Source organism: Rhinatrema bivittatum, chromosome 11, assembly GCF_901001135.1.
Source record: "Rhinatrema bivittatum chromosome 11, aRhiBiv1.1, whole genome shotgun sequence".
In the NCBI taxonomy this organism is placed as follows: domain Eukaryota; kingdom Metazoa; phylum Chordata; class Amphibia; order Gymnophiona; family Rhinatrematidae; genus Rhinatrema; species Rhinatrema bivittatum.
Window position 1 is genome coordinate 21,043,123 of NC_042625.1, and position 14,234 is coordinate 21,057,356.

The 14,234-nt window shown below is 45.0% G+C and overlaps 1 protein-coding gene across 1 annotated transcript in view; it reads left to right on the forward strand.

Annotated features, from left to right (window-relative positions):
• The first annotated feature begins 12,910 nt into the window (after positions 1 to 12,910).
• Positions 12,911 to 14,234, forward strand: part of LOC115072898 (vacuolar protein sorting-associated protein 33A) — a 29,325-nt gene continuing 28,001 nt past the window's right edge. The window contains exons 1-3 of the mRNA XM_029570885.1: positions 12,911 to 13,013; positions 13,526 to 13,591; positions 13,849 to 13,976. Of these exons, the coding sequence (XP_029426745.1) occupies positions 12,912 to 13,013; positions 13,526 to 13,591; positions 13,849 to 13,976 (296 nt within the window). The 5' untranslated portion in view covers position 12,911. The remainder of the gene's footprint in view (positions 13,014 to 13,525; positions 13,592 to 13,848; positions 13,977 to 14,234) is intronic.

Here is a 14,234-nt window from a genome sequence, read left to right on the forward strand (position 1 = left end):
AGAAGTGTAGAGTTTTCTGTATTTCTGTAGAGTATTGCACTTAATGCAGACTGTATCACTAAGACCTCTGAACTAACTGCTTGTTTCTCTTTTTCCCCCATTTCCTTTCCCATCTGCTTCGGGCAACAATTTCTTCAACTCAGCACATGGTTTGTTTCTACTTTCTAATCTTTTATTTCATGTTGTGGCTTCCTGCATCTTGCTGTCCAGTTTTATCGGCCCTTCCTGTGAAGAAGGGGGCAGATGTTTATCCTTTCAAGCGCCCTTCTGGTTCCATTCCCTCCTGACAGCACTCTGGATTTTCACATGCTTTGGCTTTTTTTTTTTTTGCTAACTTCCTTGTTTCGTAATAACAAAATAACATAGTAAGTGGCAGCAGGTAAAGACCAAAATGGTCCATCCAGTCTGCTCAGCAAGATGTTTAGGGATGGAGCTGTCACTCCATGCAGGTTACTCCCATGCCTTATGTTTAGGGTTGTAGCTCCTAATCCAATATATTCAAATTGAATGTATTTAATAATTCCCATTTGTCAAATATCATGTGCTTCTCCTCCCTCTATAGTAGCTTCTCTCCCTTTTGTTTTGGCTGGGTACCTTTAACATCGATCATGCAGCAGCATTCAGAAGAATATCTAAGCAAAGAGAAAATTCAAAATACATGCCTGACAGTACAGTTGCAGGACTGCTTTGACAAAAGCTAGATCTTACCTAAAGCAATATTTCTATGCGAAACATAATTAGTATGTGAACTTATATGCGTCATCTACCCAAAATAGTGCAGAACCAAGGAGTTATTCAGGGTATTATTGACTTTGCTAAGGAGTGATACTCTGCAGGCTTGTATGGCTGACAGCTGGGCTATAGCCTTAACTTGAGCAGCATTAGAAGGTAAAACCGGGCGGACTGGATTGGCCAATTAGCCCTTGCCTGCCATCATGCTATGTTAATATGTTAGAAGGAAATGTAAAAGTAAAGCATTTTATTCTGCTATTATAAGTTCTGGGAATGGACAGTTTTATGTGGGGTTCAATATTGCTTATTCGCTTTTGTCAATTTTCATTGTTCTCTGTAGTTAGTCTTAGATTAGTGTTTGGGTTAATGTGCTCCGCCTCGAACTATCCCTGAAAGGGTGAATTAGATATTTAAGTAAATCAAAGTGGGAGGCTGGTGGAGTTTTAGAGGACAGAGAGTTTATTTTTAGGCAGGATAGGGAATATGTTATGTGCAACATTCCCATGGATTTTTCCAGTGTCGTGCAACTGCTGATTCTGAGAGCAGAGGATCTTGCTGGGGAAGAGAAAACCTTTTTTTGTTTTGTTTGCTTTATTTAAAAATAATTTATCTCTCCTCTCCTAAAATCTCACCTGCCTCCCTTCCCTGAAAAGGTAAAAAAAAACAGCAGCAGTCTTTTAATATCCAGGTTTATTATTAGCAAAGAAATAAGTCCACATCTGAGTGTCGTCATTTGTTTTTAAGCCCTTAATCATTTTTCAGACATATTGGTAAAGGAGATTGTACTAAGTTTTTACCTGTTAGTTAGTTTTAGCTTTTGTTTTTTTAATATTTACAGATCCTGGTATACTAGGAAGGGGTGGGGTGGAGTTATAAGGCAAAAATCTCAATTAGTTTTGGTTAAATGTGATTTAATACGTAACGCTGCTCTAGCTTTCATGCTTTAACCTTGTATTTATGTTTTTTGTGTTCTGATTTCCTTTTCATGGTAATATGCCAGATTGATTTCCTAAACTCCGTAATAGTAGATCTGCAAAGGAAAAATGAAGATCTAAAGTTAAAGCTGGAAAAAATGGCAGAAGCATCTCTCAATGGTAACAACGTGGAAGATGTGGATAATTATGAGAGGTACCGTATCTGACTATGGTAATGCCTGGTCTCCTTTAATGACAACTATTTCAGGCTATGTAATATGTATTGTTGATAATGGTTAGGTTTGATACAGACCACTGCAGATCAAGGGCTTTGATTTAGGTAGAAGGAAGTGCTTTCGACACTGCCTCTTATTGCTGCTTGGTTAGAAACTGACACCCAGCCACAACGTATGCGGTGAAATTCAGGTTTGAAAGTACAATTTAAATACAGCAGAAAACAGATCTAGGCAGATAGTGGGAAAAGTTACTTGTCTAAAACATTTGATTTTGGAAAGTAATTTTTTGCCTGCAAGGACCTCATTCTGTCACTTGTGCCATATGGTGTATGTACGCTGCATGAGCCACCCTTAAATCTTGAACCTTTTGACAACATTATGCTTGACTTTTCCTCTTAAAAACATCAAGGCAAACTTACTTCCCTGTATGAGCAAGCTCAAGCAAATTCTCATCTGTGCACATGTCTCACTGCAGCTTGAATGGTACAAAGAAAAGCCACCCCGCCTCGCCTTTTCTGTGATATCTGTGACTGCTTTGATCTCCACGATACTGAGGATTGTCCTACACAGGCACAACTGCCCGACTCTCCTCCCCACTCCACTTATCATGGGAGCAGAAAGGAAGAGCGCCCATACTGTGAGATCTGCGAGGTGTTTGGGCACTGGGCAAGCAACTGCAATGACGACGAGACCTTCTGATAGCACCTAAATCTAGGGAAATGATCTCTGCTGTGTGCATTGCTGTTTGGACAGTATATGAGTGTATGCCGTCTTCAGGAAACACCACAGCTACATCTTGACCCCAGTTACTAAAACCAAGAAAATATATTTTGTTCTAATAAATGAATAAATAATGATATTCTCTTTATGATTAACCTTAATATATAGTTGGCTTCCAGAATCTGAACCAGACAAATATCGTAGGGCATGCAGGCTGCTGTTCACATACATAAACCCCATGACGGTTAGTCCAATTGACTGATTCAGGGATTCACACACACTCACACACACAGATTCTCTGAGTGGCCTTTGGTTTCTTTGTAGAACAGGCCTTAAGTGTAACACACAAGTTTTTTTGTTTTGTTTTTTTTCCTATAGCTCTGCTGTTTATCTGAATTAAGATACTTAATTTATTTTTTTTTTAACTTCCATATCCCATCACATCAGTCTACAATGAAACCTCATACAGCACAAAAAAAAAACCCTATCTTTTTTTAGTTTTGGCCAATTTAAGTACCTGAAAATGATGCCATTATAATCACTTCCATATTTGCACTAAAATAATGGCTACATTTGTACATGTACTTTTTTGAAAAATAAAAATGCTTTGGACACTGGATGGAGCTGAGAAATAAATATTGCACCTTCATTTTCATCTAAGTCATTAACTGTTCTATTGTCTCTTCAGTTAGACAACACGCAACCTTGTGCACTACAAATATCTAGAGCTTTCACGCTGGCTTGGTGCTATAGGGAAAACGTGGGACGAAGCCTTACTCAAGGAGCGGAGCACTTTTTGGTCTGGCTCCACAATTAGGGATATGTATGTAGGAAATTATGACGCAAAGACAAAAAAGAGAGAGAGCAAGTAAAAATGCAAACATAAGCTATATTGTATTGCGGGGGTCTGTTTTTTAAACCTGGATGCTGCACACACTAACCACGGTTTGTGTGATACTTTGTTTATTTTAGCTCCTATAATAGTATTTATATATATATATATAAATCTATATTTTGGGAAAGATGTAGAAGCCTTCACTTTCAGGATTTTTAACTTTTCTTAAAGGATAAAAAGATCTTCAGAGGTTCATACCAGTGAATACATTTGCACCTAAAACAGCAAAGTTAGTGGTTCATGGTTTAAATTGGAACTTGTAAAACCTGCTACTGGGAGACTAGTATTTGCTAGTATGTTTTCTGTAGGAAATTCTTTTGTCACCCATAGAGCCTGACACATGACAGGATTTTTCCAGTTCTGTGCCTATGAGGATAAATTAAGCCTTGAATATTTCAGTTTGAACTTTAGATCTCATTTCCCCGGGCTTAGTTCTGTTCTGTTTTTAATTGCATGTAAGAAAATGCAACAGGAATAATAAAGGTGGATTCTCATACATGCAAAAACACAAAAGGTTGAAACACAGGAACCCAAAGCTAAGAGAAAAACAGAACTGATCAGTTATTCATCAGCTGGTTTCAGATTTGTTGACCTTGTTTTGAATGTCTTCTAGCATATGTAAAATTTAAAAATAGACACATCCAATATCTTCCATGTTCTATGTGTGTAAAATATGTGGGTTTTACTCTGTATATATGCCTTTGATGTATTTTTTTTTTCAAGGTTATTACTGGAGTATTTGGCATATAAATGAATATAAAGAAGATTTTCTTCTAATCAGTCTAAATTTGGGCAGTGAATGTATTATAGTAATAGATCTGTTCCCTGAAGAAAAAAACCCTGTAAAGCAGTATTATTTGAGCAAACGAATGTATTGTATCTACTTTAATAAATTGTTATCTTTGGTCACTTGTCTTGGTTGATATTTGTGCCTTGGGAGCAGCAGCCAGGGATGCATCCACTGAATATCCACAGCAACAATAGTTTTTTAGTTTATACTTTTTGCAATTATTATATAATTACAGAAATTTTTCAAAAAAGATAGCAAGCGTATAATTAACATGAATGAATGAATGAATCCATTTGTGCTTTACATTTCCCATATTAAGAAAAGGGAAGAAACAGGTGACCAGGACTGCAGAAAACAGGAGATTTGCTGAGGTAGAGTGGGCATGGTTCCTAACAGTTGTAGATTGTTACAAACAAGGGCCTAGATTCATCAAAATGCTATAAATTTTGCATGAATAATGCCCTTGATATATATGAAAGAGAGACTCTTTATAAGGCTCTCATAGTAGTCAACTATATCACTATAGGAAGGCCAGCCAGTAACTCGAGATGAGGTTTTGGAGATGTTCTAGGGTTTGGGGGGCAGTCTTACATGCACCGTTATGCTATGCATGCTGCGTTACTGCCCCTCATTTTCATAAACCCCTCCCAAATCCCTTCCCTTTGAATACATTTCTAAAATTTGCATTTGCATTGCACAATACGATAAAACGCCAGCGATAACAGCCTGATGCAATTTGATGAATGACCCTAAAAGTGAGTTATTCCTTGTTTGTCCCATTGCATGTAGGAGCTTACATCACTAAAGAAAACTAATTTCAAGGGCATATATTTAATGGCGTAGGAGTTTAACACCAAAGCTGGCTGAGCTTGTCACTATTTTGAAGGGTACGCTTAAAAAAAAAAGTGGCAAATCTATATATATATATATATCACACTAATCACAATCCCAAAAATAATCAGATATATGTTCCCATATAACCTTTACTATTATATATACAAAGAAAATTAATATGTAAAAGATCTTTTATTAATTGATACGATACACGTAGAAAAGCCAGGAACAATGTACAAATCTCAATTATCCAAATAACAAAATCATCACACACACACAAATCATTCACACCACTTAAGAACCTAAATTTAGCAAAATCTCCCAACTCCCTCCCAACATGTTTCGCTATGCAGAGCTTCTTCAGGGGAATCCACGCAATTGCAATTCTCAATTAAATCGAAGTTCCTGTGCTCTCAAGAGGATGCTCTTTTATACTTTTCTCATATCAGAAGCCAAAAAACTCAAAAGAACTCGAACCCTTCAATGAGGGATTCATCGAGTTCCTTTGAGGTTTTTGGCTTCTGATATGAATCACTAACTTCCCATAGACGTCAATCAGGATGCAAGGAAGGATGCTTTTCATTGAGGTATATAAGCATAAATGATTGGGATATGAGATTCAAAGGATACATGTATATGATTGCTGTCTGAAGAAGTGGATAAGCGCTTGTGAGAAAAGAAATATAAAAGAGCATAGTCTTTTGAGAGCACAGGAAAGGAAATTGGTTCTTACCTGCTAATTTTCGTTCCTGTACAACCATGGATCAGTCCAGACCCTGGGTTATGTCACCAATCCAGCAGAGGGAGGCAGAGAAAACATTCTAATGACTCTGACGTATAACCTGGAGCACCACCTGCAGCCAATAGGTATTGACGAGTATCAAAGCAGAAATTTAACTACTAACATATTAACTAGCTATCTAAACAGGAGAACGAATTTCCAACTCACAAATCCTAAATGGAAGCAGAATCCCAAAAAAAAAATCTTGGGAATAAACAAGAAAATATTAAGAAAAATAGACAGCATGAAAAGGCGGTTTAATCACCCAAACATGAACGAGCAGACTCTCCGAAAAGATAAATATAATACACAGACATAAAGGGTGGGCGTCTGGACTGATCCATGGTACTACAGGAACGAAAATTAGCAGGTAAGAACCAATTTTCCTTTCCCTGTACGTACCTGGATCAGTCCAGACCCTGGGATGTACCAGAGCTGATTCAATTAGGGTGGGACCCAGAGAGTCCTGCTCGGAGAACACTCTCTCCGAAGGCTGCCTAACTTGGAGCGTGAACATCCAATCGGTAATGACGAGCAAAAGTATGCAACGACTTCCAAGTCTCGCTGCTTCACAAATCTCCTGAGGAGAAACTAACTGACATTCTGCCCAAGAGGTAGCTGTGACCTAGTAGAATGAGCTCTCAACCCTTCAGGAAGGTCACGACGAGCTAGAAGATAAGCTGAACGAATTGTCTCTTTTAACCAACGAGCAATCCTAGCCTTCGAAACCTTATGACCTTTGCGAGGGCCACTCCACAAAACAAACAAATGATCAGACAATTCAAAATTGTAACTTCAAGATAACGCAACAGAGCTAGTCGTACATCCAATTTTTTAAGATCCCTAGAGGAAGGATCCAAACGATCTAAACACGGAAAATCCGGAAGCTCTATGGACTGATTTAAATGGAAAGAAGATACTACCTTAGGTAAAAAAGATGTACAGTCCGTAATGAAATTCCTGTATCAGAAATTCTAAGAAAAGGCTCTCTGCAAGACAGGCCTGCAACTCTGAAATTCTACGAGCTGAAGAAATGGCCACAAGAAACACCACCTTCAATGTGAGATCCTTCAAAGTCGCGTGATTAAGAAGGGTTCAAAGGGAGCCGAACACAGAGCCCTAAGAACCAAATTCAAACTCCAAGCAGGACAAGGATTCCAAAATGGAGGACGTAGATGTTGCGCACCTTTGAGAAACGCGCTACATCTGGATGCGCAGCCAAGGATAATCCCTGAACCTTACCACGAAAACATCCAAGCGCTGCCACTTGTACCCGTAAAGAACTACAGGACAAACCCTTGGCTAATCCATCTTGTAAAAAAGATAAAATATTGGATACAGAAGAGTGAACTGGATCTACTTGATGCTCATTACACCAAGATTCAAAAACCTTCCACACCCTTGCATAAGCCAAAGATGTAGAAGGTTTTCTAGAATGCAATAAAGTAGTCACTACACATCTGAATAACCTTTATTCTTTAACCGACGCCTCTCAAAAGCCATGCCGCTAGAGAGAAGCGTTCGACCTCTTCCACACAAACCGGACCCTGAGACAGAAGGCACGGAAGATCTCGAAATCGAAGGGGACCGTCCAGTGCTAGTCTGACCAGGTCCGCGAATCACGGACGGCATGGCCACTCCGGAGCCACTAAGAACGTCGACTTGTTGAACTTCTATCCGACGCAGAACCTTGCCGATCAGAGGCCAGGGAGGAACACATAGAGAAGAACATCCCTTGGCCAAGGAAGTACCAGAGCATCTACTCCTTCTGCTCCTCTTTCCCTCCTGCGGCTAAAGAACCGAGGGGCTTTGGCATTCTGAAATGTGGCCATGAGATCCATTGCCGGAGTGGACCATCTGTTGCATATCATTTAATAGGCTTCTCGCACAATTCCCACTCGCCTGGGTCGAGATGATGCCCTGAGAAAGTCGGCTTGAATGTTGTCCACCCCGGCAATGTGTGAGGCTGCGATGCTGAGCAGATGCTGCACAACAGCTGATCGCCCAGGCTGGACCCTGTGAGCAAGACTCAAACACTCCCCAAACTCTAACATATGCCCTGGAGGTAGAAGTTTTACGGGAATGCAAGAGCGTGGTTAGTACGGCATGTAGTACAACCTATGCCGCTCAAAAAGCCATGCCGCTAGACAAAAGCGTTCTGCCTCTCCGAAACAAATGGGACCTTGGCGTAGAAGAGTCGGAGACGCCTGAAACCACAGCGGGCCTTCCATTGCCAGATTCAAGAGGTCTGCAAACTACAGGCGCCTCGGCCACTCCGGTGCCACAAGAATTACTTTGCCCGGGTGGACCTCGATGCGGCGTAGGATCTTGCCTACCAAAGGCCACGGTGGAAACACGTACAATAGAATGTCCTTTGGCCATGGAAGGACCAAAGCGTCTACCCCTTCTGCCCCTGGCTCCCTCCGGCTGTAGAACAGAGGAGCCTTGGCATTGCGAAACGTCACCATCAGGTCCATAGCCGGATGGGACCAGCGGTCGCACAGGAGTTGAAACGCGTCGTCGGCAAGCTCCCACTCTCCCGGATCTAACTGGTGGCGGCTGAGAAAATCCACTTGAACATTGTCCACCCTGGCAATGTGAGAGGCCGCTATCCGGTAAAGGTGTCTCTCTGCCCAGGTGATTAAGAGTCGAGCCTCTGTCGCTACCGGACGCTCTGAGTTTCTCCCTGGCGATTGATGTAAGCCACCGTTGTTGCATTGTCTGAGAGTATTCTCACAGACCTGCCTTCTACCACCGGGAGGAGGGCTTGGAGCGCTAACCAAACCGCCCTGGTTTCCAAGCGATTGATCGACCAGGCGGCCTCCGTGCTGGTCCATAGTCCCTGGACTGCCATCCCCCGACACCCCGCTTCCCAGCCGGAGAGACTGGCATCGGTGGTCACCACTATCCAACAGGGAATTTCCAAATCCACCCCCTGGTGCAAATTGTGCGGCAATAGCCACCAAGGAAAACTGGAACGCGCCTCGTCCTTCAGGGGCAGAAGAATGAAATTTCTGTGAGAGGGGATTCCATCGGGAGAGCAAGGCGGTTTGAAGAGGACACATACACGCAAAGGCCCACGGAACTAGATTGAGCATTGAAGCCATGGACCCCAGGACCTGTAAGTAATACCAGACTTTGGGTCGAGAGAGAGAGTGCAATGACTCCACCTGCAACGTGAGCTTGGAGATCCTCTCTTCCGTCAGAAAAACCTTTCCCACGGCCGTGACGAAACGAGCCCCCAGGAACTCCAAAGTTTGAGAGGGAACCAGCTGATTCTTCTCGGTGTTGACCACCCACCCCAATGAGTCCAACCTCCAAAGAACCCTCACGTCCGTGTCTCTGCAAAGGCTTTCTGATTTTGCTCTGATTAGCCAATCGTCCAGATATGGATGTACCAGTATCCCCTCCCGTCGTAAGGCGGCTGCTACCACTACCATCACCTTGGTAAAGACTCTGGGCGTTGTCACAAGCCCGAACGGGAGGGCGCAGAATTGAAAATGGCGGCCAAGGATCACAAACCATAGATATTGTTGATGATCTAAACGAATCGGACTGTGCAGGTATGCCTCCGTCAGGTCCAAAGACGCCAGGAATGCTCCCTTGTGCACTGACGCTATCACGGAGTGAAGAGTTTCCATTCGAGACCGAGGCACCTTCAAGGCGCGATTCACCCTTTTTAAATCAAGGATGGGACGGCAGGTGCCCTCCTTCTTTGGTACCACGAAGTAGATGGATTAGCGCCCTCACCTTAGCTGCCCTTCGGGACCTGGAACTATGGCTCCCAGATCCTGTAAGCGCTGTAGAGTGTCTTGCACCGCCTGGCGCTTTTGGTGGTATGCACAAGGGGACACTATGTAATACTCTGATTGGACGAGCAAATTCTAAAGCGTAGCCGTGTTCTATAATGCTTAGGACCCATTGGTCGGAGGTCACTTTGGTCCACTCCCTCCCGGAAAAGGGATAACCTTCCCCCGATCCTTGGAATGAAGGGTTGCGCCGGCCTTGCTTTCATTGTGGGTTTTTGGAGCCCCCATGGGGCTGCTGAGCTCCATCTCTGGCAGGCTGGTGTCCCCGCAAGACTGGTTCCAGATGATTGGCGAAAAGATGAATGAGACAGACCGTGAGGAACAGAAAGCGACTATTTCATGAAATCTCATCTCCCCTGAGGAAAAACCCTCTGGATCTAGCTCTATCCTCCGGCAACCTGTGGACCTTATTCTCTCCCAGAGACTTTATCATGTCCTCCAGTTGTTGCCCAAAAAGAGTTTTCCTTTGAACGGCAAGGAACTCAGCTGTGCTTTATGATGAAACATCCGCCGACCAGTGTCTGAGCCAGAGGAGCTGGCGAGCTGAAACCGCCGCGACCATTGTCCTGCCCGAAGTTCTCAAAGATCATACAGGGCAATCCGCACCACACGCGACCACCTAACCTAACCGCCGCCTCCAAAACGACTAGCCCTCAACGCCGCCGCCCGCATCCGAGGGGGAAGCCTCGGCCTGCCAATCCTGTACGGAACAGAGACAAGCCCGCTGCGTGAAACTGCTGCAAATAGCAGACCGGAATCCTAGAACCAAAACTTAAAAAATCTTCTTGAGCTGCAGCTCCAACTTGCGGGTCCTGCAAATCTTCAGCGCAATGGCCCCCATGACAGGAATGGTGATCTTCTTGGTGACCGCTGAAACCACGGCATCCACCTTCGGGACCTTGAGGAGATCCAAAGCCTCCTCTGGGAGCGGGTACAATTTGTCCATAGCTCTACCCCACTTTTAATTCAAGATCCGGAGTGTCCCCACTCCTTAAACAAGAGATCCGTGACCGACAGATGAAATGGAAAAGGCCGAGCCGGACCCCCGCAGGCCCACCATAACCGGATCCATAGCCCTGAAACCTGAATCCGCCGGAGGCACTTCAATACTGAGCTCATCCAGAATGGCAGGTATCAGAGGGCCCGGTTCATCCTTCCGGAACAGCCATACTACCATGGGTTCATCGCCCTCCACCACTGGCAAGCCATCCCATTTGCCCGGCTTTAGCTGAGGATCCGATCCTGCCCCTCTCCTGGAGCTTGCAGAGGAGAATGAGCCTCATTGGACGTGTCCGTCTCTGAAGTGTCCACTGGACGGGACCTTGACTAAGAGGGGCGCTTCGCCTTGGGATCCTCTGTGCTTCCAGAAGATTTGGGGTGTTTGGTGCGAAGAGGAACCCCTATCCACCCCCGTTGGCCCAGAGGACGGATGGGGCAGCTTAGCCTGCAAGCCTTTTGCCATTTTATGAGCCTTGAAGAACTTGTGCATCATCATCAAATTCAGTGGAGAACAAGGAGGAAGACCCATCAGAGTTCTTGTTCTACTCCTCCGAGAAATCAGCTTGAGCAGCCGGATCCTTGTGTGAGTGAGCTGGGACCCCTGGTATCACCCTCAGCTACTGCAGTTTCAAGGTTTCCAACCCTCTGCTCCCAAACCTTGAATACCTGGGCTGATGGTCCCACCAGGACCTGCCAACCCCCTGGGAAACTAACAGCTAACCAAGAATTTCCTTTTTTTTTTATTTATTTAAACTTAAAGGGACCCTTCACCTAAATCCCTTACTGACCTGATTAGAAAATCACAACTAGTTAGAAAACCTCAAGTCAGACCAAATTCACTACACTGAGACCCCAGCCCCTCCGTTTTACATCTCCACCAGCTGCTGGAGACAGAGAAATTCTGGCAGACTCTAGGTGGCACTTCAGGGGTATAGGATGGAGTCTGCAAAGTTTTTCTGTCTCTATGTTGCTGGGAGGGGAGGCAAAAACCCAGCTGTCCTGGACTGATCTGGGTACGTATACAGAATCACAGCTTCCCCTACCTGAAAAACATTTTATTTCCAGTCATCCTGAGTAGGTACAGATTAGTGAGGGCAGCACAAATTTCTTCACAACACACCACCCCAGACACGTTCTCATGCACACAGAAATACGCACACTCATACACAACCCACCCTCCACTCAGGCTCTCATTTACATTTCCCCCCCTGCAGTTAGGCTCTCATTCACAGCACCACATCCCTACAACCCAATAAGACTCTCATTCAGTCATGCATGCACACATATACCACCAGGAGCCATTCTGCTGCTCCTTATGCTAGCCCGTCGCTAATCCACCAAGCAAGCCTAGCACTTCCTCTATGTTGATCTTGTGCAGCGCGAGATCAGCAATAGAAAATGTGTGAGGTGCCACATGTTTTCTGCTCCCAGGGCCAGTCTCTCCCTTCTTTGGCCGCTGTCCCTTCTGGGCCTGTTCTTTGCCGCCGGCTCCAGTAAATGTGTGCTGGCCTCTACCTGCTGCAGGTCCTTGCTTTTGCTGGGGCGATTTCGCCTGCCACAACACTGTTCCGCGCCACTGCAGGCCCTTCCTCCTAGCAGCAATAAGCCCCCTTCCCCTGTTTGCCACCCGGTGTGGACCCCCCCCCCCCCCCCACCTTCGGTACATCTCTACACAGGTCTACTGTGCCTATTGACAACGCCAGGGCAGTGTACATGAAGAAAACGCTTAGTAAAGCAGGCACCTAGAGTTTAAGCCAATTGGACACAGCTGAAATACCTACACTACCTGAATATAACGCTCCTTGAGCTACTACTGAAAAAGCATAATCTACGCATAATTAAAAATAAATGCCACCCTTTTAAAAAATGTGTGCGCTGGTATCGCCAGCATTTCAAGCCTTTGTAGCGGCTGACTTCCCACCTTTTTGAATTCCAAGCTGCTGAAATTCTATGCAGCCGGACTCTCCTGTCGTCAGCTGTAGTCTTCTGCATTTTTTTGTTTCAAACGCGAAGCAATGCGGCGGCAAGCAACACGTTCTTGCCCTGCCTGCTCCACCTGGCCGACATCTACAGCACTTTAGGACGTCCCCATCCTCCGTTGCAAGCGAGCGAGTACCCATTTCGCCGGGGCGGAATCACGTGACCGCCGAGACACGTGACCCTGTGAGGGTCGATCACGTGACCGCGGCCTGTCTCCCACCATGGCCGCTCACCTGTCCTACGGGCGGGTAAACCTGAATGTTCTGCGGGAGGCGATGCGCAAGGAGCTGCGGGAGTTCCTGGACAAGTGCGCGGGCAGCAAGGTGAGGGACCGCGTCCGTCCTGCTCATGCAGCCCCGCACGGACTCGTCTCCTTAATTCTTTCTTGATTTCTCATTTTTCTCCTCTGACCTAGCTCTTCTTCGGCCACCTCTCATCGTCCCTCCACTCCTCCTCTCCCAGTCAGGGGTGCCTCGTGCCTGATCAGCACTCCCATTCCCCCCCCCCCCCCCCACGCTTCTTTGCATAGCCCGAGCATAGCGGGGAATAGAGACAGCGCTCCCAGTCCCTGTCAATCCAACGAGAAGTAGCCCAGGCCAGAGATCAAATCTGCATCCTCCGCCTAATACCTTCCTTATAATGTGATGAAAGCATTTCTTCCCCTCGCCCTCCGACAGAGCCCACCTTGCCCCAAAGCCTTCTGCTAAGACCCTGAAAGTGCTGCCATTGTATACCGTGAGCCATTCTCTTAAGTGTATTCTTAACAGTGCCTTAGATTACCGCACTCAGATTTATGCCCGATAGGTCACTGACTTGTTTTTTTTAATCTTTTTAGGCAATAGTTTGGGATGAATATCTCACTGGACCCTTTGGATTAATTGCCCAGTATTCACTATTAAAGGTAAACTAAATAGATCGTTTGTTTCTACTCTCTGAGACATCACTGTCATAATGGGCTATACGGCTATATAGATATTATTTCTCGTAAGCACATGCAAAGGGTAGAGTGCATGTATTGTGGAACTAGAGATTGGTCACAGGTTTCCTATGCCCCCGTTAGTGGTGTAGAGCAGCAGTACTTGGGATTTTACTCAAATCCGAGAGATGTTCACAATAACTGGTTGGTGCCATTGAACTGTATTTTTTTTTTTCCCTCAGGAACATGAAGTGGAAAAAATGTTCACCCTTAAGGCAGGCCGCCTCCCAGCAGCAGATGTCAAAAATGTCATTTTTTTTGTGAGGCCCAAACTGGAACTTATGGATATTATTGCAGAAAACGTACTTTGGTAAAGTCTGTTTCAATCAGTTAAAAAATAAATTAGGGCCAGCCTAAAGTTCAGTTTCAGTGTCGTGCCCTGCTGAGTGGAAGAGATTGATTTCTGCTCCCTGCACTGGCTGGGGATGCTGCAGGTAGAGCCAGCATTTGCAGCACCTCAAAGGGAAGGAGTCCTAGTTATTGTGCAATAGTAACACGAGGCGGCCATTCCCCTGGCCCATGATTATTCAGTTCTGGAGGGAGCTTTGGTACATGGCTGCTGGGCAAG